The sequence below is a fragment of the Juglans regia genome, unplaced genomic scaffold (assembly GCF_001411555.2).
Source record: "Juglans regia cultivar Chandler unplaced genomic scaffold, Walnut 2.0 Scaffold_648, whole genome shotgun sequence".
In the NCBI taxonomy this organism is placed as follows: domain Eukaryota; kingdom Viridiplantae; phylum Streptophyta; class Magnoliopsida; order Fagales; family Juglandaceae; genus Juglans; species Juglans regia.
The window spans coordinates 62,824-83,801 of NW_023361338.1; the positions used below are offsets into that span (position 1 = coordinate 62,824).

General features: G+C 35.4%; 1 protein-coding gene and 1 pseudogene across 1 annotated transcript; both read right to left on the minus strand.

Annotated features, from left to right (window-relative positions):
- Window positions 1-371: 371 nt before the first annotated feature.
- LOC118346061 (UPF0481 protein At3g47200-like) lies at window positions 372-1,733 on the minus strand. Its single transcript, XM_035687070.1, has one exon. The coding sequence runs from the start codon at window positions 1,731-1,733 to the stop codon at window positions 372-374; it is 1,362 nt and encodes a 453-aa protein (XP_035542963.1).
- Window positions 1,734-7,811: 6,078 nt separating this feature from the next.
- Window positions 7,812-9,064, minus strand: LOC109012932 (annotated as a pseudogene).
- Between the last annotated feature and the right edge of the window lie 11,914 nt (window positions 9,065-20,978).

Genomic DNA, 20,978 nt, shown 5'->3' on the forward strand with positions numbered 1-20,978 from the left:
GATATCAAAACAAACGGGCTGACGTAGAATTGTTAAAAATCCATGGAGAAATACGCAAAGGTTTCCGAGGATATTTGAAGTACTCCTACCCTGATTACGAGTGCCAGCTGATCAGCTAGAAGACTTAATAGTCCTTAAAACAAACAAGCAGGTGAGAAGATGAAGACGAAAAACAAGCACACTAGCTAGAAGACTTATAACATGATGATCAAACAGCTAAACAACTAAATAACTTATGATCTGCTAATCAAGCACACCGCGTACAACTTGAGCATGATCTAGCTTCCCATACGGACACCTTTGTAGCTGTTCATGGAAGACATGCACTGCATGCACGTAACAGACGGATCGAGTAGGAGATATTAAGCCCATTATTTAGGATCATAATAAGCGTAGATGGTGTAGTAGGTCTGCAAAATGGTTAACGCTAACAACACAAGGGCTGCCAATAACGAAATGAATGACCATGGCGTATTAAAGTACCTATGCTTGAACTCCGTCCATCGCACTTTCCACTTGACATTATAACGATGGTTTACCTTTTCGAAAAAGTTGTATAAATAAAACTGATCGGTTTCAACATCCATCTCCTTCCCCAACTTGTTGATGAATTGCACGACCTCGCTGTTCTTCCCAACATAACCGTCAATGATGTTTTGTTCGTAAAGGTACTCGACGTCCTTGGATGTGTTTACTAAGCAGTCCGGGAAATAGGCGTAAACTGTGATGTGCTTGGAGCTTTTGTTGTCCAACTGCTCGAATGCCCGACAGTTCACCACCAAAGAGTGCATGAAGTAGTCGACGGTTATTTTGGGCATCTCAATCACTCCGTTCTTGAATTTCACAGCCAAGAAGTTGTCGGCCGCCTCACGCAGTTTGATCTTAATCCCCGCTTTGAGGAGCTTCGTGATGCAGTATATCACCGGTACTGGTTTTTTCTCCTCTGGTGGCTGATCTAGATCGCGGGTGATAAAACTTAACCGAACCAAGTCCAGCAAATGCAAGCTGTCATTGAGTTTCTCGCTCATCTTTTTGAGATCTTCATCGGATCTGCGCATTACCTTGTTAAAGAATCTCAAAGCTAGCAAGGACAAAGGATAGTCCTCATCAGGCATTTTGGAAGTTTCGAATAACTTTTTCAGAACAACAAAGGGGATCTGATTCTCAAGCAGAAGAAGATCCCCGTAGAACTGTGGTATTGCCCATGCCACGGAGGCGAGAGGGTGATCAGACTCGATCTTTTTCGATTTTCCAAGTACTCGAAACAATTCTAACATAAAACAACCATCAAGAACCAGCATTCTGAGGAACGGATCGATCGTCGCGGAGTTGAGCTTAGTCTTTTGTGAGTAATGAGCTGATCTGGCATCAGCAGCTTCAAGTACTGGCCGGCGTATGATTTCCATCAATTCTTCCATGCTTGTTTTGACGCGGGACTGTAGAATGCTACAGAACTCCTGCTTGTGCTTTTGTTTCACTTGGAGGCGTTTATGTTTCGCGTCGTTCTTGCAGTTGTAGTGCCCTATGGAGACGACGCGGGGCTCGAACCATTTCTTGCCGCTGACCTCGACGAGTGTCTTCGGAACACTGTAGATGCAGCAATTCTGTGTGGAAGTATCGGAGGCCCCAATTTCCAAGTCTTCGAAAGACGACTCCCCATGATCCTCACTCGTCGAGGCTCCTTTAGTTTTTTTCCCTGTTCCTCGTTTAATTTTTGAATCAACCTTGACCATCTTGCTTGGTTTTAGATTCTGGGTGTTGTGAAGTTGGCGATCGAAGGTATGAACCTATTTGATTGGAAGTTTTACACAGGATTTGAAGGGACCATGATGGCGAGAAGTCAAAGTCGTCCGTTACACACAACGATGAGAATAGTACTGGGTCACAACAACTTATCATTTGTCATTTTTTGTCCATTTATTTAAATATATATATATATATATATATATATATATATATATATATTATGAGGATAATATGTTCCGAACTGAGGACAGTATTTTTTATAGCTCTGATTTTAGTAGGAGTCACTCCATAATTGTTTATCATAGTTTCACGTGGCTTTGAGGAGAACATGCCAAGGTTGGGGAAGATCAAGGAGCATTCATATTCAAATTTATTATGGGGAACATTATTCAATGATCAGAAATTGACTTCATTTTTAGGAGGATACCTAACAATTTGTCCTGCATGATCGATCCCTGCTATTTTCATATGGGTCTAAAGGGACCGCTTTCTTGTGCGTACCTATTATCCAACGTCTAGCCTTTTTTATTTTGATGAATCTATTATCCAACTACTCGTGCGTAAAAAAATTGATAATAGGTACAAGACAAATTATTTGCTGTTTTCTATAATTATTTGAAAATCACAAAAATCAACCCTGATGGATCTTCTCACTTATATTCTCCATTGCTTTAGCGAAAATGTTGAATGTTGCTCGATATCAAACATGTGCTCTAAAATATGCAAACACAAGCTGCAATACAGTAGCTCATACTATTGCCAAGCTTGGCTTTGAGTGTCTCAAAAATTAGTTTATGTTGTAATATGTTTATTATATGAATGAAGATTGGTTTTCCCCGAAAAAAATAAATAAATAGACTAGCATATATGATACCTCCAATCAAAACGAGGAGCGAGCCAGGGGCATGGCTATGTTCTATTGAAGATGGTGTAACCAAGCAATATGTCGATTGGATTGATCTTATTTGGTGATCCCGAATAAAGATTATTTTCTTGCAATTCTTTAAACTTTTGAGCAGTATGTCTGTCGAATTGGATTTGCTTGGTGATCCCGAGCAAGGATTAAATTATTGCACTGCTCGATATTTACGACCAATGTGTCCGTCAGATTGGATTTGTTCAATAAATATCCTGATAAATGATCATTTTCTTGTGATGCTTGGAATTACTGAGTAGTGTGTCCGTCAGACTGTTTGGTGATCCTGAGCAAGGTTTATTTTCTTGTGATACTCGAAATTGATAGTCTAACTTGTATTATAGAGATGAAATTTGTTTTGTTCATAAAATTGATCTTCCCAACTCATGTATAATTTTCTTTTACTGCAACGGCTCATGCCTAGGTCTACATTGTTTATATATATCAAGATGATCTTGAAAATTGAATGCTTTGAACTAAACTAATGACAATGTAAAATAGAAAGGAACAAAAATTTAACCTTATTTGACATTCTTAATTAGTATGCTATCCCTTATTAATTTTTTGGAGCAAACCCTTATGATTGGACCAAGTTTTTGCGGATGTTAATGGACATGAAAATTATTAGATCGTCTTATTTTAAATAACTCATACCATATTGTGTTATTCCTAAAATTAAACAATTGCCCATGAATCTAATCCAAGCATGTCATAGCACAAGGGGGTGACCAAAAGAAATCTCAAGGTAAAAATGTAGTTTTATATAAGAGACAAAATAATTTATTTAAGGCAATAGATAAAAAGAAAAATATGATATAAAAAAAAAAAAGCAGCACTAATCATTTAAATGAAAACCTTGGTAATTTTGCCTGCCAAACAAACGAAAAATATTTTAGAACCTTATGGACAAAAAGGTAGCACATCAAACATAAACTTCAAGGTAAAAGAGGTAATTTTACCCATCAAACACATTAGAACCTCAAGGACAAAAAGGTAATTTTCTCATCAAACACAAGCCTCAAGGACAAGAAAGTAATCTTCCATCAAATTCAAACTACTATTCATACTTTAGAATACAAATTGTGAAAGAGTTGGGAGAGAAAATGGCAGCAAACAAATTGTGCACGACAAAAAAGCGATGCACGGCTAGCAGGGATAAACAAGTAATTAACAAACCTAAAACAAATTTCACTATTCACATGCCCAAAGACTTTATTTTCAGGATAATGGACAAGAAGTTAACATAAATGGATAATAAGAAAATGTTTTTTTGTGTCTTTGATTTCAATATGCATGGGAGCATCCATTTTCCATTACAAGTATAGTGCACTAATTTTAAAAATGAGTTGATTTATTATTAAAAAAATAATTTTTTTTTAATTTAGATATCATATTTATTATTTTCTAATCAAGTATTCAATATTTACATATTTTATGACTGTAAATATTATTTTTCCTCTATAATTGTCTCTATTTTCACATGGGCTTGAGGAATACATGCCACATTGTCAAGTTAGGGGAGGATTTAGGAGCATCTTATTCAAATTAGGGTCCCACAAATTTATCAGGGGGAACATCATTAGGTGAGAAGTTGACTTCAAGGTTGACTTCATTTTTAGGATACTGTACAAAGAGATGAGAGCATTCCATTGGATTCCCCATATCTCCCTCATCCCTATAATTTAGAGAACATTTTAGGGTTTTGGAGAAACCCTCTCTATCCCAATTCTCATTTTGTGGTTTGTGTTTACAGTCTTTCCCATATATGGGAAATGATTGTACAGCCTCATTGCATTCAGTTTGGCCCCTCTCTTGCAATACCAACGATCGTAGCCCCTCTCCATCGGCAATTTTTGTAAATTTGATTTCAGTTTCTTCAAAATCGTTATCGTTTCTCTCTTCCCTCATTTTCTTGTATGTTTCTTGGAACATCTCTTTCCTTCTCTGTTTCTCTCTTCCCTTTTTTCTTCCTCCCAACGCCATCATCAAGGTAAGTATGCGATGGAGAGCCTACAACTCTCTCTGCATCGACGATGTCTTTGGTAATTGGCTGTCGAGAAACCTTGCAATGCTTTCACCAACTTCAATTTTTTTTTGGTCTCTCATTTAGATTTATGATTTTGGGCTTTGTTTGAGGAAACTGCTTCTATTATTTTTTTTTTTTTTTACGTTGCCATTGATTTGTCTGTATTATTTTGGCTATGTTGACTGTTTGGTTGCCGAGAAAGTGATGATGGTTTGACAATATTTTTTTTTTATTACTTTGTTTCTCTCATTGTGAAACTAACCGTTTTTCTTGATCGATCTATTCATTTAGGCTTGGGATTGTGGATTTTTGAAGATGATCTGCTTTGGGTTTTTGGTTGTGTTTACTGTTTGTTTCAAGAAAGTGATGAGTAATTTCACACGGATTTTTTTTTGTTTAAATTTGTTTCTCTCATTGTTGTCCAACTAATTTTGTTGATCGATTGTTTGTGGTTTGCTATTGTGGCTTTCTGAGGATACTCTGCAATGGGTTTTTGGCTGTGTATGTGGTTGGTTGTATTGACTGTTTGGCTGCCAAGAAATTGATGATGTTATCACACGGATTTTTTTTTTTTTTAATTTGTTTCTCTCATTGCTGTCCAATCGTTTTTCTTGAGGAGAATTTGGTGGAGTTTGTGGTTATTGAATTTGTGGAGTTTTTTATTTTGAGGAGAATTTGGTGGAGTTTGTGGTTATGGAATTTGTGAGATTTTTGGTTTTGAGGAGAATTTGGTGGAGTTTGTGCTTATAGAATTTGTGGGGTTATTAGTTTTGAGGAGAATTTGGTGGAGTTTGTGGTTATGGAATGTGATTTATCATTGTTTGTGGTTATCCACTCATTAAGTTTGTCTGTATGTTTTTTACTGTGTTGGGTGAATTGATTGCTTCCCAACATTGGTTTCTTGATATCCAAAAAATACATAGTCAATTCCTTAAACCAATTTAGTTTCATTGCTCTTTCCATAGGTAATTTGTTCTATGTTGTTGGGTCCTTGCAGTGTTTCGTATCTCTCGGGGGAGGGGGCTGTTATTAGGTTGTGATGATGATGTTATAGTGCGGGTTAATTCACAAATGTTAATAAGGCCCCATCGATATGTCGGGGTAATGCTCACCCAGATTGCCATATTGCAGTTGGTGGTACTTTCCAGAAAAGGCAATGAACATTCGGGTGGGGTTTTGCAGCCATTCGATGTGAATGGCTCCTTACTTACACATGTTGTCAATATTTCCACCATTCTGAACCCCATTTATTTATACATTCGATATAAATGCTCTAAATGAGAATGCTCTTATTTAGTGTTATTGTAATTTTCATTGTTGTTTGGTTGTTGTTTTGTGTGAATATGTGAATTGGTTAGTTTTGTTACATTGCTTTTTGCTGTGTCATTGTTTGAGAAAGTTCTCTTGTGATAGAAAAGTAATGTGTAAATTAAACTCCCTCAGCTGTGATGATGAAAAAGCCTGGTGGGGATACAGGAAATTTATGGTCATTTCCTCAATGGCTAGGTAACCCAGACGGCCAACAAGTAGTGGTAACCGGTTGTTGCAGCCATGAGAAGGTGGCCAAATTTCGTAGATGTCACCATTTAGTTCCTGAGCCAGTGATGGAAAAACCCAAAACTTCATACTTACGTGTCTAACATTTCAATGCATTCTTAGAAATAGATTCACAAGACTCTGGACATATGTACTTCACCAACCTCCTAAGTGAAGATCCTCAACTAAACCCCACTTACGGTGGGCAAAGTAGAAACTCTCCTATGACTGTTGATGATTTTCCACCCCTATCCCATAACGATCCTATCGGCGTTAGGAAATCAGTCAGGAGTGTGAACTTCACCTTCGAAGAAAACAAGTTACTTGTCTCCACATGGCTGAATTGTAGCCTTGATGCTGTCCAGAGAACAGACAAAAAACACTCCCAACTTGGAAAAAAAAATTTTCAATACTTCCAGCAATTTAAAGAAACCACAAATGATCGGACCATAAAATCTTTAATATATCGGTAGTCGGTTATTCAAAAGGCGATAAACAAATTTTATGGAAAACTAGGCCAGGTTGAAGGGTTGAATCAAAGTAGTATGACCGAGCAAGACAAGGTAGAATATCCATACTCTTTCTTTTTTATGAATAAATAATTTTTTTATACATTGGTTTAACATAAAGTTTTTTGTTTACATGAAAGTTTGACAAGGCCAAAGTTATGTACCAATCACTAGAGAAATGCTCCTTCCAGTTCGAACATTGTTGGCACCTGTTAAAGGACCAACCTAAATGGATTTGGCATTTGACAAAGGAGGATCCAAAGCGAAAGAAGACAATGTCCCTGTCCCCACCCCGAATCGATGTTCGGGCACTATGGTAGATTTAGTTTTTGATCTCGAGGTGGATAATGTGATAGATAATGACGTGGTCGAATTGGACCGACCAATGGGAAGGAAAGCTGAGAAAGGAAAATGAAAGGCCCAAGCCACATCAGCACAGGAGATTGTTGGTCTCAGCAAGCTAAAGTATACGCTTTTAGAGGAGTCATGTGCTCAGGTGAAAGAGTATTTTCGCCTCAAGGCCGAAAAGATGGAGTATGACAAGGAAAAATAGATAAATAAAATTTGTAAAGAGGACAAAAGATTGAGGTTAGAGGCCGAGAAATTAGAGTTCACCAAAAAGGAAGCGGATCAACGCATTATGATGATGGACGTGAGTGCCATGCCAGGATTTCAGCAGTTATATTTCTAGGAACAATAGAGGGAAATATGGCGAGACGTAATGCTGCAGCATATTTGGATTGATAAACCTTTTCTGTAAAAAGTTTATTTCTTTATTTATTTTCTATTTCAGACAATGATGGATGACAATATTATTGATACTAAGACAGTTTAATTTTTTATTTGGATTATGTAAATTGATATTTTGAAATAAGGAAATTGGCTATTACAATTTCAGAAATTATTACAGATTACCTCAAATATAGTCACTACTAACATGAATGAAATACGAGCGGAAATTTAATTAACTTAAATATAGTTTAAACTAACATGAAGGAAATACGAATTGAAATTTGATTAACTCAAATATAGTCATTATAATATGAAGGAAATACCAATCAATTATGCGACATGTCTACTATTGGGAATATAATAGCCATTGATGTTCAATTAGATCTGCTTGGAGCTGATGATGTGCCGAGTTGTCTCTAATATGATGATGATGCTTGATGAAGTCCGTAAGCTCAGTTGTATGATTGCTCGACAATTCCGGGAGTTCATCATCAAGTTGATCATACTCAATGTTTGGACCCTCACTATCATTACGCTCGTCTTCAATCATCATATTATGTAGAATAACACATGCCTTCATGTTAGTTCCTTGATTTTGAACATTCGGGAAGGTCCACAAACAATTGCAAATCGTTGTTGAAGTACCCCGAATGCACGCTCGACATCTTTTCTTGCGGATTCTTGTACTTTCACAAAAATATTTTTCTTATTCCCTTGTGGTGATGGAATCGTCTTCACAAAAGTTTGCCACTTGGGATAAATATCATCCACATGGTAATATCTCATCTGGTAGTGGTTGCCATTGATTGTGTAATTGACTGTAGGAGCACGCCCTTGTGCAAGTTCCGTGAAAATAAAAGATCTCTCTAGCACATTAATGTCGTTATGTGAACCAGGCATACCAAAAAATGCATGTCATATCCAAAGATCATATGAAGCAACTGCTTCTAAAATAATAGTTGGTTCACAAATGTAACCAGAGTACATACATTTCCAAGCTGTGAGACAATTGTTTCACTTCTAATGCATGTAGTCAATGCTTCCCAGCATTCTTGGGAATCCCCGCTGTTCATCAACTGCAAGAAATCGAGCAATATCATTGGCATTTGGAGACCGTAAATATTCATCTGAAAAAACACTTACTATTATCTCAAAGAACTTTTTAAGGCTCTCCATTGTGGTGCTTTCACCAATACGTATATATTCATCCATAAAATCTACAGTAACCCCATACGCCAGCATTATAAGTGTTGCGGTTATCTTTTGCATAGAAGATAAACTGAGTCTTCCGGCATTATCTCTTATTTGGACAAAGTACGGCTCGTAAGACAATACCTCATTTAGAATACGAAGAAATAGGGGACGGCTCATCCAAAATCTCATCTGAAATAGATTCGAGGGATATACTGGATTTTCTGCGAAATAATCGTGAAATAGGCGCTCTCGCCCTTGAATATGATCACGCCGAATAAACTTACGGCGTTGGCGATTGGCACAATGCCTCAATGACTGTCCATCGGCCTCGTCATTAAGAATAACATCCAACTCATCTTCAGAGGAAAAGTATGTGAACAATTTGTGAAAGAAGGTACGAGCCATTTTGTAATACTCGAATCCTACTACATAAGTCCTTACGTCATTATTAATTCCTTAAGTTAAATATTTTGAGATAAATATTTTTATTATTTTATTTTAAGATGGGTGTGCTTTTATTTTCATGTGGGTTATTAAATAATTCAAGGATATGATTTCTATGATCTTACAATAATTTCTTCCAATCCCTTTAATTTTATTTACTCAAGAAATGGCCTAAACTCTTTTTACCATTGGATGGGTAGGTAAAGGAAATATCTCTCCACATTTGATCTCCACCATTCATTCCCTAGCTTATGGGATGAGCTTGATCAAATTCATTAACTTTTCTCCCCTTGAAACCGTAGCTTCCTCAATAAGCCAATTAAATCTCCTTTCCTTCTCCTACATGTTGGCTTCCAAGGCAAGTAAGTAATTCCTTTCTCATTTCCCCTACACCCGTCAATCCTAAGGCAAACAAAAAGAGAAAACTTCTCAAGTGTTCCCTCCTTCACACAAGAAACCTCTTGGTTTCCTCTAGCCACGCGATTTCTCTCTTAACTTCCAAGCCGAATCCTTCCACTTCCTGAGCTTAAGATCCCCACCGAAATTCTTCACGGAAAACAACTTTGTAAGTGAGTTCTATGATTCTAGCTTCTAGTTTGGGATCTTGGATCTATGGGTTTAACCTAGGGTTTTTTTTTTAAGAAATTTCCTGCTTGTGTTCCATTTTTGAGTCTTCGAATTTCCTCTTCCTCTTCTCGTCTGCTGGTTGTTTCCGTAACTTGAAAAGGGTGCCAAGTCAGGTGATGCTATTTCCTTAAGATTTCTTGCGATTGAGATCATGCTAAGCAAGCTCGTGCCATGTATTTGGGGGTTTTTGAATTTTCTGTTTTAGCCGATTATTATGTGGTAGTCTCTAGACAAATTTATCATTTGTTTCCTCTAATAGTTGTTCTAGTTGGGTGGTAACCGAAAGCTCTGTTTTTTTTTTTTTTTTGGCCAAACCGAGTATGTTGAAACTGTTTTGCCGTGTACTTCCTACCATTTGAAAATGGTATATTTTCCTATTTAACTTGGTTAGTCACAAGTGATGATTAATTGATCTGTTGATATATATATATATATATATATATATATATATGAAGAAGCCGTGGGTCATGCTCTGTTTTGTGTGTTCCAACCGTGTGCTTGCAAGGCAGATTTTTGTAGTCCTTTCTTGTGTTTTCTTGAGTCTAAGCCATGTTTTAATTATGTCTTTATGTGTTAAATTAATGGAGTTGAGGTTTATAATTTTAGATATACTTACCCCAAGTTTATGGCCTAAGTAAGCTACTAAGAATTTCTAGATTGAACTAGTAAGCTTACTTTAGGAATTTTAAGTTGCCAAGTGTTGTACCTTTTTATTTATGCTATGTTTTTCAAAAATATATAAGGCTTTTATTAAGTTCTCTACAACTCTAATATTTCTTAATTATGTAGTGAGGTGTTGGCTAAGTGAGAGATGTTTAAGACCATGAATATACTAACACTTGCTAGCTGCCCATGCACTACAGAAATTCCTGCACAATGTTCTGTTTTGAAGCCTAAATCAGCCCATTTAATCCATTGATCAATTTCACTCTTTTGTTTAACCAAACATAAATGTTAGTATGAAAAACCCTTGAAGAACAAGTGACAAAAATCAACCCTATTGTGGGCATTGGCCCTTTTGTTGGATTTACCTTCCATATGACGTTACAAAGCTATTAATGACTTCTTTGATGAAAGTTTCAAATTTGTAGCACTTTAATGGTCCCTTCCATTCTTAAATAAATCCCTACCATTTATATATTTTTAACCTATAATTTCTACCTATCCTTCATATAGAAAACGACGGCCTTTAAAAAGGGACATCAAGCAAGTTATGTACCTTCATGGGCTTCCTTAAATATCAGAATGAGGATATTAATGTTTGACTTAGTGCCATGTATGTAGCTAAATGGGTTATGGAAAACACTTTAATTCTAATTTGGAATTTAAGTGAGCGCATAGGGGCGTCGGATAGTAAAACTTAAAGTGAAATGAATATTAATATGTTTATCCCATTTCATTGAATAGGAGTTTATTTTCAAGATTCAAGGAACCTACTTGTAAAGTATCGAGATAAGTAGCTATAACCATGCTTCTTACAGAAAGCTCTCTTATGAAAGAATGTCTCTCTCTCTCTTTTCAAATATTCTTCTAAAAAAAGAAAATGTATATATATTATGTACAAGTCTTTCTTGGTAACCCCTATTAAGCACCATATTGATTACAATTGTGTGTATGTATATAGGGTAATGCATCATGAAATTTTCATACATGCTCTCTCTTAAATAACTACACCTTACCTATATGTAGCATGACATGAAACACTCTTTTCAAAGAAATGCATATGCATCTGGACTAAGAAAAGATAATGAAAACGTTTGACTGCTAGGAAAGGAAAGAAAAAGAATGAAAGAATGAAAGTACGTAACGGCCATATGAATGAAAGGGTACCAAAGAAATGGGCAGATTACAATGCCGGGTAAGTAGTACTGGTAGTGCACCTAGTGCTGCCCCCCATGAAAGGGATTCCCAACCTATGGCCACAGGTGGAATCAAGATCCAAAAGATCGCTAACCCTAACACACGGGACTTAATAGTGTGTACCGGTCAAAAAAAGTGAAACGTAAAGTAAAGTTATTTCTTAGGAATGTTTAAGCATGAAAGTATAGTTATTCCTTAAACTATTTATGCATGAAAGTACAATTATTCCTTAAATTGTTTATGCATGAAAGCATTGTCAAGAATTAGCAAATGTTTATGTATGCATGTTTTCAAAAGAAAAGATTATGTGATTAATAGGTTAACAGTATGGTGTACTGCTTACTGAGTATTAGACTCATTTCGTGTTTATGTTTAAACAGTCCAAGTATGGATGAAAAGGCTGTGGAGCTAGGCACTGCTGAGGAAGGAGGGGTCGATGTTTAGAGTTCCCCTGACGGTTCAACTTTTGATGATGACGATTTATGTTTTTATGATTTTAGGATGGGTCCTGTGTTGGGACGTTTTGTTGGATTAACTTTAAGACAATGTATTTGTGCATGATGTAAAAACTATGGTGGAGTGATGGTAATGGTGTAACTTCTATGGTGGGATGATGGTAACCCCACATACAATGGTTTAACACCCTTTTGTATGTGTTGCAGGGACTAAGTCCCCTCTTATTTAAAACTAGTTATGTTTGATGAATGAATTATGAACTCTGAGAGTCCTTTATGTAAAATATTGAACAGATCGTCTATCAGGTGTTTTCTTTTAAACTAGAAGTGCAGAGTACATGCACAGCATGTTCATGCATATCCATCATTACCCTCGTAGAAAAAAAAAATATATAGTACTAATAATAATAAGAAAAGAACAGCTCATGGGTCACGGCCTCATCCAAGGTTAGGGCAGGGTTATGACACATTTGATGAATGGAGTGGGAGATCAGGGGAGATTGTTGAATTTCTGTTCTTTACATCAAATGAGACTTAAGATAGTGAGAATGTGAATGAAGGCAGAATACGTATTTATAGAGGAAAAAGTTACCATTACATATAAGACAAAAAATATTACCGTTTGAGACTGGAGAAAAAATGTAACTGTTGGAGAAAAGAAAATTTCAGTTACCGTTGGAGGTAGGAGTTCAAATTGTTACCATTTATGAAAGTCTTCAAAAACTTACCACTAGAGAAAGGAGAAAAAATGTTACCGCTACAGAAATGACAAAAATTTTTATGACCAATACGTGGTTAGATATTACCATTAGAGAAACTGATAAATAGTAGATATTAAAACAGACCATCACGTTAGAAAATGCACATATTAAAAAAATTACTATTTTTATAATACAGATTTCGGTTTGAAAAATAATATTGTATCCGATAGTTAAAATCATGTAAGTATTTAGTAGGTAGAATGTGATATTTGAAAAGAAAATAATAAGACAAAAGAGTTAGTAGTTAAGATTGTAAATTGAAGTGAGAAAAAAAAGGTAATAAAAAAAGAATAGAGAAATATTATTTAATAGAATAGAGATGGGATGAGGAATGAGATGTATGAAGTTTTTAAAAGATGAATAAAATTAAAGGAAAACTTTTAGCAAATGTGATTTTTAGTTAAATTATATGAAATTTATAGGAAACCCAATGTGAATGCTCTAACATGATGTACATATGGCATGGACAATATTGTTTTAGAGAGATGCTACTTATCATCTTATACTACATATTTTATACATTTTAATATTATTTTGTACTTTTATTATTTATTATTTTATTTTATTCTTGTTAACTAATTGAGTTGTTTTATGATAAGTAAATTTTTTTTTTGGCTTTGATATTGATAATTAATAAATTTCATATTGAAAATGAAGGCTAAATAATAAAGATATTAGGAAATATTTGAAACATTTAATGTTCCTAATTTTTTATTAATAGGTGTTAATTAAATTAATCTTTCTAATATTTGCTCTCGTAGCTGTTTTTTATAATTATTTGCACATCCGTGTCCTATAAGACAACCTTAATGGATCTTACTAATGACCAAAAAAATAGGTGTAAGTATGAAAATATTATTGAAAAATTAAAAGAAATATGGAGAACTAAGTGCTAAGTAAGATTTTTTTAAAATTCTTGGGGTGTCAACTTGTCTTTATATTGAGGACATCTTAACAAAAAATATGTATTAAAGGAGGGTTTGCAAAAATTTTAGTGCGTCATGCCCTAAATGTAGTTCCGCCCTGCCTGCTTTAGGGTGTTGAATGGTGCACGATAAAGAAATATTCTCCTATAGGGTTTGAATTTGAAAAAAAGAAAATTTTGATTTTTTTATAAAAAATGATATTTACAATTTTAGGGTGTGTAACTGTCTTTTGAAAAAATTGGATAAATTTGAGACTCACATAAAAAAATAATTTTTTTTAATGGTGGATCCTAATTTTTTTCAAATAGTGTGCATGATCTCACTCAGCATAAGATTGTATATTGCATTACTCTTTTTTATATATATAAAATTATTTTCATTATGTTTTGTTTATTAAAAATATATTAATATAACTGTTTTAAAAAATTGAGCTTGTCCCCTTTCAAAACAATGTTTGCCCCTAAAGATAAACTGCAATTCATTTTTTTCAATTAATAACGGCCCGTTGCACATTTAAATAGTAGAAAGATGTAGCACGTAAGATGGAGATGCTATTGAATTATTATTGGTTGCGTGTATTAGAATTCTTACTTTTCTTTCTCATTCAGGGTTATTTTTGAGGGAAATACTTTTAAAATAATTATATATTATATTTATTGTTATTAATATTTTAGGATTTATTTTGAAAGCTATAGATTAGTTTGAAAAAGAGAAATTAGGAAGAGATTATAAGTTATGGCTCATGGTTAGGGTTGTAAAAACAATAAAAAAAGCAGTTGAACTTGGACCGAACCGGTTTGTAAGGAGTCCAGTGCTATGCCGATTCTTAAGAATCAAAACCATTCCTAAACTGATTCGGTAGCGATTTTCATATTTTGAAAATCGATTTAAATCAAATCAAATCGATATATATATATTTATAATTTTTTTATTATATATCATCTTTTATAATATATTATATATTAAATTGTTAATTAATATGATATGAATCAACTCTCCGTACAAAGTTGACTCTGAAACCAAACCCAGCCTATTGTCACGGGCTCGAGGGAAACATGTAGGGTTGTTCAACCCGACCCGACCCGACCCGAAACCAATATTTCGACCTGACCCGACCATATTACCTGATTACCCGAACCGGCTATATATACCCGCTTAACCGAACCGTACAATTTTGGAAATTACCCGATTAACCTTTTTTTTTTTTTTATTAAGCCTATACTTTTCACAAGACTTGACAGAAGGTCTTTATTTAGCCAAGCATATGGTTGAATTGGTGACATCAAAGGATGTAACAACACTAGTTTTTTGCAACTATGACTCTCCTCCGCCCTCTCTCTATGTGGGAATTAATTGATTAAACACCACAAAAGAGGAAGGGGTCATAAGTTTTCAAATTTAGAACTGTGGACAAGAGGTGTGAACACCCACCAGCATAGATAGTTTAGTCTTAAGGCTTTAATTAGTGGAATTATTGTCACATATATTATGTGCCATTTTAGTGAAATTAAGGCTTCAAATTTTGGGTTGAAATTGAATGAACAACAAGAGTAATGCCATTAAGTCCCAAGAACCTCGCATGTATGGTTGTACAGGTAAAAGTATTATCATAATCTTGGGTTCCTTTTGCGAAGAGAAGTCCAAGATAAACAAAAACTCATCAATAATATGTGAATCATACAAAACCAATATGATATAAAATGATCATAATGGTATTCATCTTGAGTATCATTTCCAAACTTATGTACTTGGTCCTACATGGGCATAATCCCAGTTTACAAGATCAAAAACAACAAAAATTCCCATGTTACCTATAAGGAAAAGTCAGAATAGCCTAAATTAGTCAATGATCATCAGTTGGGTACGGGTTTGAAAGGAGACTTCACAACAGCTTGTTTCCTAGTCTCTCACTCATTGCAAGTCATTGAAGAACTTGGACTACCCACGGTGGGTAACCCACCTGCAAAAGCAATTCAAGCATACAAATGGTATAAGATTCAATTAACTCAAGCATATTTGAAGCAGCCAACATATACGAGAAACAATCAAATAAGGAATTTCAATAATCACCGTGAATTCAAGTATGGAAAACTCAAGTAATCTTCAATCAGCCTCATTCAAAATATTCTTCATCATCTCTACATAAAAAAAAATTATGTTAAAAATCTAATTAATTGAAATGACTATATGAAAATATTCTTCAAATATGAATCTTACCAGTATCTAACTTGTAACTTTTCGCATCTTTCATTACATATTGGGAGTCATAATTAACAGAGGGAGCCATCAACCAATTTTGTGTGTAGATAAGAGCTTCAACTGTTGCAGAGGCCAATGAGCTACAGAATGAATCTAAGACACGACCTCCAATGCTAAATGTCGACTCGGAAGCAACAGTAAATATGAGAATAGCTAACACATCTCGAGCTATATTGGTAAGGATTGGAAAATTGATTGAATTCATTTTCCACCACATAAAAATATCAAAGTTGGGTGTCAATCCTTCAAGGCTCCCCCATAAAATATTGATCCAACTCTGATTTAGACTCTATGACACCCTTTGATGCTTACTGCTGATACCTACTATAAATATCCGCCGCATTATAAGACGTCGTGTTGCTTTGACTCTCATAAACACTTGAACCTACATTGGATTTTGAATATTGTTTATACAATCACTCAATCATCCTCTTTAACCTTGTAACAAGTTCAGACGCTCGCTCATGGCCAAGAAAATCTGTAAACCAAAACTCCAAAAATTCCAACTTGGCGCGAAGATCAAGCATAGCCGTAATAAATAAGATTTTGTTTACTTTCTCAAAATCCCCCCAATACTTGTTATATTTCAACAGCATCCTCTTCGACATAATTCTCAACATATCATCATCACCCATAGAAAATTTGATCAAATGATTATAGATTGAAGCTATTTCTCTAATGAACAAATGTGAAGTTGCATAAGTTGAGCCTGAAATCCGCAAGGTGATATCATAAAAAATCTTTAAAAATTGTACAAAAATCTTGATGATTTTCCAATCATCTAAAGTTGGTGGTCCTTCTCCAATCTCATGTGATTACGGACCAAACTGATTGTCTTCATCTTGCATCACCTCAAAAGCCGCATGATAATTGAGAGCCGCATTCAACATCAGATATGTTGAGTTCCACCTGGTTGGAACATCAAGAAAAAGAAGCACACCACCCAAGATATTTTGTCTCTCCGCGCTTGACTTGAAATTTTCAAGTCTTGCAGGGGAAGATTTCACATATTTCACCGCATTTCTAATTTTCACAATTGATCTATCAATTTCTTTCAAGCCATCATGGACAATAAGATTCAAAATATGTGCACAACATCTTATGTGCATAAGATCATTGTCTAGTTCCAAACAATCTCTAATTTTGGTAATCTTCCTCAAATAATCAATGGCAGTAGTATTAAAGGATGCATTGTCTACTGTGATTGTAAATATCTTCTTTATGCTCCATCTAAGTATAGATGACTCGATCTCTCTTCCTATTGTTGTCCCTTTATGATTAGAAACTTTCATAAAGCCTATAATTCTTTTATGCAAAACCCAATCATCATCAATAAAATGGGATGTTATGCACATATAGTTAAGATTTTGCACTGATGTCCACATGTCAGTAGTGATGCAAATCTTATAATTGGATGCCATGAATATGTCCTTTAACTTGTCTTTTTCTGACAAGTACATTCTCATACAATCTCGCATAATAGTGATGCGAGAGGGGATTGAAAATGTAGGCTCAACTGCAGCCATAAAGTCTTTAAATCCCTGTTTTTCTACAAATCTAAATGGTAGCTCATCCACAATTATCATCTTAACTACCGCCAACCTTATTTTCTGCTCATTATACTTGGCAAGTCCAAAACTAGGACTACTAGATGTACCATCCACCCCATCCCTCCTAGGTCCAGTCGCTTTTTATTGGGGGTTATCCCTTCCAATCCCAGTCTCAATAAAGGCCTTACATGTGTTAATATGGTATCTCAAAGATGAAGTACCTTATTTTTTAGAATGACATAATAAAGTCTTACCACAATAATTACATGCAGCTCTTTGGTAATTGGGATCCTCATTCTCAATCTTAGAAAAATGAAGCCATACATCCAATCTACCCTGAGATCTTTTGATAGGTGGGCGAACATGAGAATGAGTAGTTGTAGGGAGAGAGTTATCCAAATGAATTATACTAGGGATTGATTCAGACCCTGACAAAGGCACAGTAGCACTAGGCTCCATAACTACAATTTGAGATAAATAAAGCATCATTAATATTATAAGGATTCTGGAAAAGTGGGAGGGGTTGGTTCTGGTGTTGGTGTTTAGAGATAGTCTTTTGCAACCTGTTATAAGGAATGTACAATGCAACTGTACATTCAGACTGACCTCCTTCGTGAAGAATTTCTTGAGAACCAGAGGTTGAAAGCTAAAAATATTGCCTAATTCTTTGTAAGGCAAGGATCAACCTTCCTTATAATTTGTGACCAGAGTTCAGATTTGGAGAGAAATGAACAATACGTGGGAGCCACATCCTCTCCAAATCCAGACATTATACTACTTCTCAAACATAAATTTAAAGAGATGTTTATTGGTGCAAGAAGTTCATTGTATCATAGCAGGGACAAGTTATTAATTACTTGGAACCATTTTTGTCCCCTTGGGGACATCCAATAAAATTGGAATGATAATTGCAACTCAAACATCAAGTGAATGACTTTTCATCTATTGCTAATAATTTGACATTGCTGAGATGACATCATGTATTAGATTTCCAATGGTTAACAGAGTACTTATGAATATCGTTCTTCAGATTTAAGACAATTAGTACTATAGACAGATCATGACATGGCAATGTAGTACTACAAGTCCCACGTGGTCCAACCTTCATTTTTACATTAATTGAATCATCATCTATACCCATTTAAATTAAATCTCACCCCAATTTTGTATATAATTGACTATTTGACAGTAGGTAAAGAACAAATTAGATATAGCTGCAACTAGCAATCCATGCAAAAGTAACTTGTATAGAACACACAGACAAAGAGTGGAGGTCTTGATCTACAGAAACACATGGGTAGATCCTAGTTCTCCCGGTGAAACAAGCTCTTTTACATTTTTCAGTCCAGATCTCACCAATGTTTTATCCAGTGAGATATGAATGAATGTATGTATGTATAGCCCTTATTTTCTCTCTTTTTTTGGGTTATATAATTTTTTTAGAAAAGAGAAATTACACATACTTTTGATATAGTATCTTCTATTGACAAAATGGTGTGAACACAAATAATGATTTTTTTTCTTTAAGAATCCCATGTTTTGGTTCTTCTTTACTTGCTCAATGAGTAGGGCTTAAATTTCTAAACATACTTGAATTGACAATCATCACTACAAAGAAAAAAAAGTAGGACAACATCAGGAACAGCCCGCATCAGCTGCGAAAAAACTAAGGAGACCAAAAATCAAAATCGGAAACCCAAAACCAAAAGCCAAAATCGGAAACCCATAATACCCAAAAGTTCAACAACCAAGAAAAACCCAAACTCAAGAACCCTAACGGATCAAATCATCCATACCTTCTGTCTGAGAGAGAGATTGAGACATCGAGAGTGAGAACTGAGAGGGCTGAGACTGCGTGAGGGCTGAGTGCGAGAGGCTAAGTGCGAGTCTGTGAGAGGGTTGAATAGTCTGTGAGAGGGCAGAGTGTGAGAGAGAGGGCTAGCGTTTGGAAGAAAGAGCGCGAGAGAGAGGGCTAGTGTCTGGAAGAAAACCCATTTTTTATAAAAGTAAAACGACATCGTTCGGTTATCGGGTATTAACCGAATTAGCCGACTCAATTCGGAATTCAAACGGAAGTCTTCCGTTCCACACCGTTTTGTTTCGGGTTGGGTCGGTTCGGGTAAGCGGCTTAAATGTACACCCCTAGAAACATGTCACGTTGTCAAGGTAAGAGTCTTTAGGAGCATCTTTGTTCAAACTTAGGGTCCCGCAAATTTATTAGGGGGACATCATTAGATGAGAAGTTGATGTATGAATCTATTGATTAAAACTTTGATGTCTGTAATAAGCATTCCAAAGTAGTTGTTCTGTTAATGCTTCTTTTGTATTGCCTGAACCACTAGTTGTGAATCTTCTTTCATTACAACATTTGTCATGCCAAGTTCAATACTAAAAATGATTGCTTTAAGAGTTGCCATTGCTTCTACTATTAGGGGTTCTAGGATGGAAGTCATCTTCTTCCTCATTGTAGCCAAAAAATTCCCTTGCTCATCCCTAACAGTAGCTCCTATACCTATTTTACACAAGCTTGAGTCCACTACAACATCCCAGTTTATCTTACAATAACCACGTGGAGGACATTCCCATATAATTCTGCTAGTATTGTCTGGTATCCTATGGTTGTGATCTCTAAAATTTGTAGCTTTTAAGTCAGTCGTCACTTGATTTATGCCATGGTTGTGATCTCTAAAATTTGCAACTTCTAAGTTAGTCCTCATTTGATTCACTCCGTGTGTCACTTGTTTTGGTTTAATGAAGATGTTCCTAAAAATTAGTTATTCATTCTCCACCATAAGTTCCGAAAGGTCAATAGAAATTCCATCATTTCCTCCTTGTCGAGCTTGTTCTACATATCTTGCATGATCTGATTGAAATTGGTTTGTGTTTTCTGACTCTTCTGAATCTTTTCGAATGAGACACTCCATACATCAGAAGCTGATACACAATCCCACAAAATGTGTTCTATTGTCTCTGGTTGTTGAAGGCACATTGAACATGTTGAATCATCCATAATTTTCTTTTTACATAAGTTAACTCTAGTTGGCAAAATATTTCTGCAAGCCCTCCACAAAAATGTTTTTGAAGCTGGTGGAATAGGAAGCCTCCACAATTTGGACCAATCGTCACTTCGGAATAGTTTGTATGATCTTTCAGCTTGCTTTCTAGCGTGCAGCTCTACCTGAAGATGATATGCACTCCTTATTGTAAAATCACCATGTGTTGTGCCTCTCCACATTAATTGGTCTTGTTGTCTACAAAGGCTAATATGGGTGATTAGATCAGTTTCTTGAGTGTTAAAAGCAGCTTTGATTAAAGGGCATTCCATTCTCTGATATCTTCTTGTATAAGTGTTTCCAATTTTGCATCTCTTTCCAACAGATTTATGCCACTTTGAGGCTTGAACAAATTAGGTTGAAGAAGCCATGGGTCTGACCAGA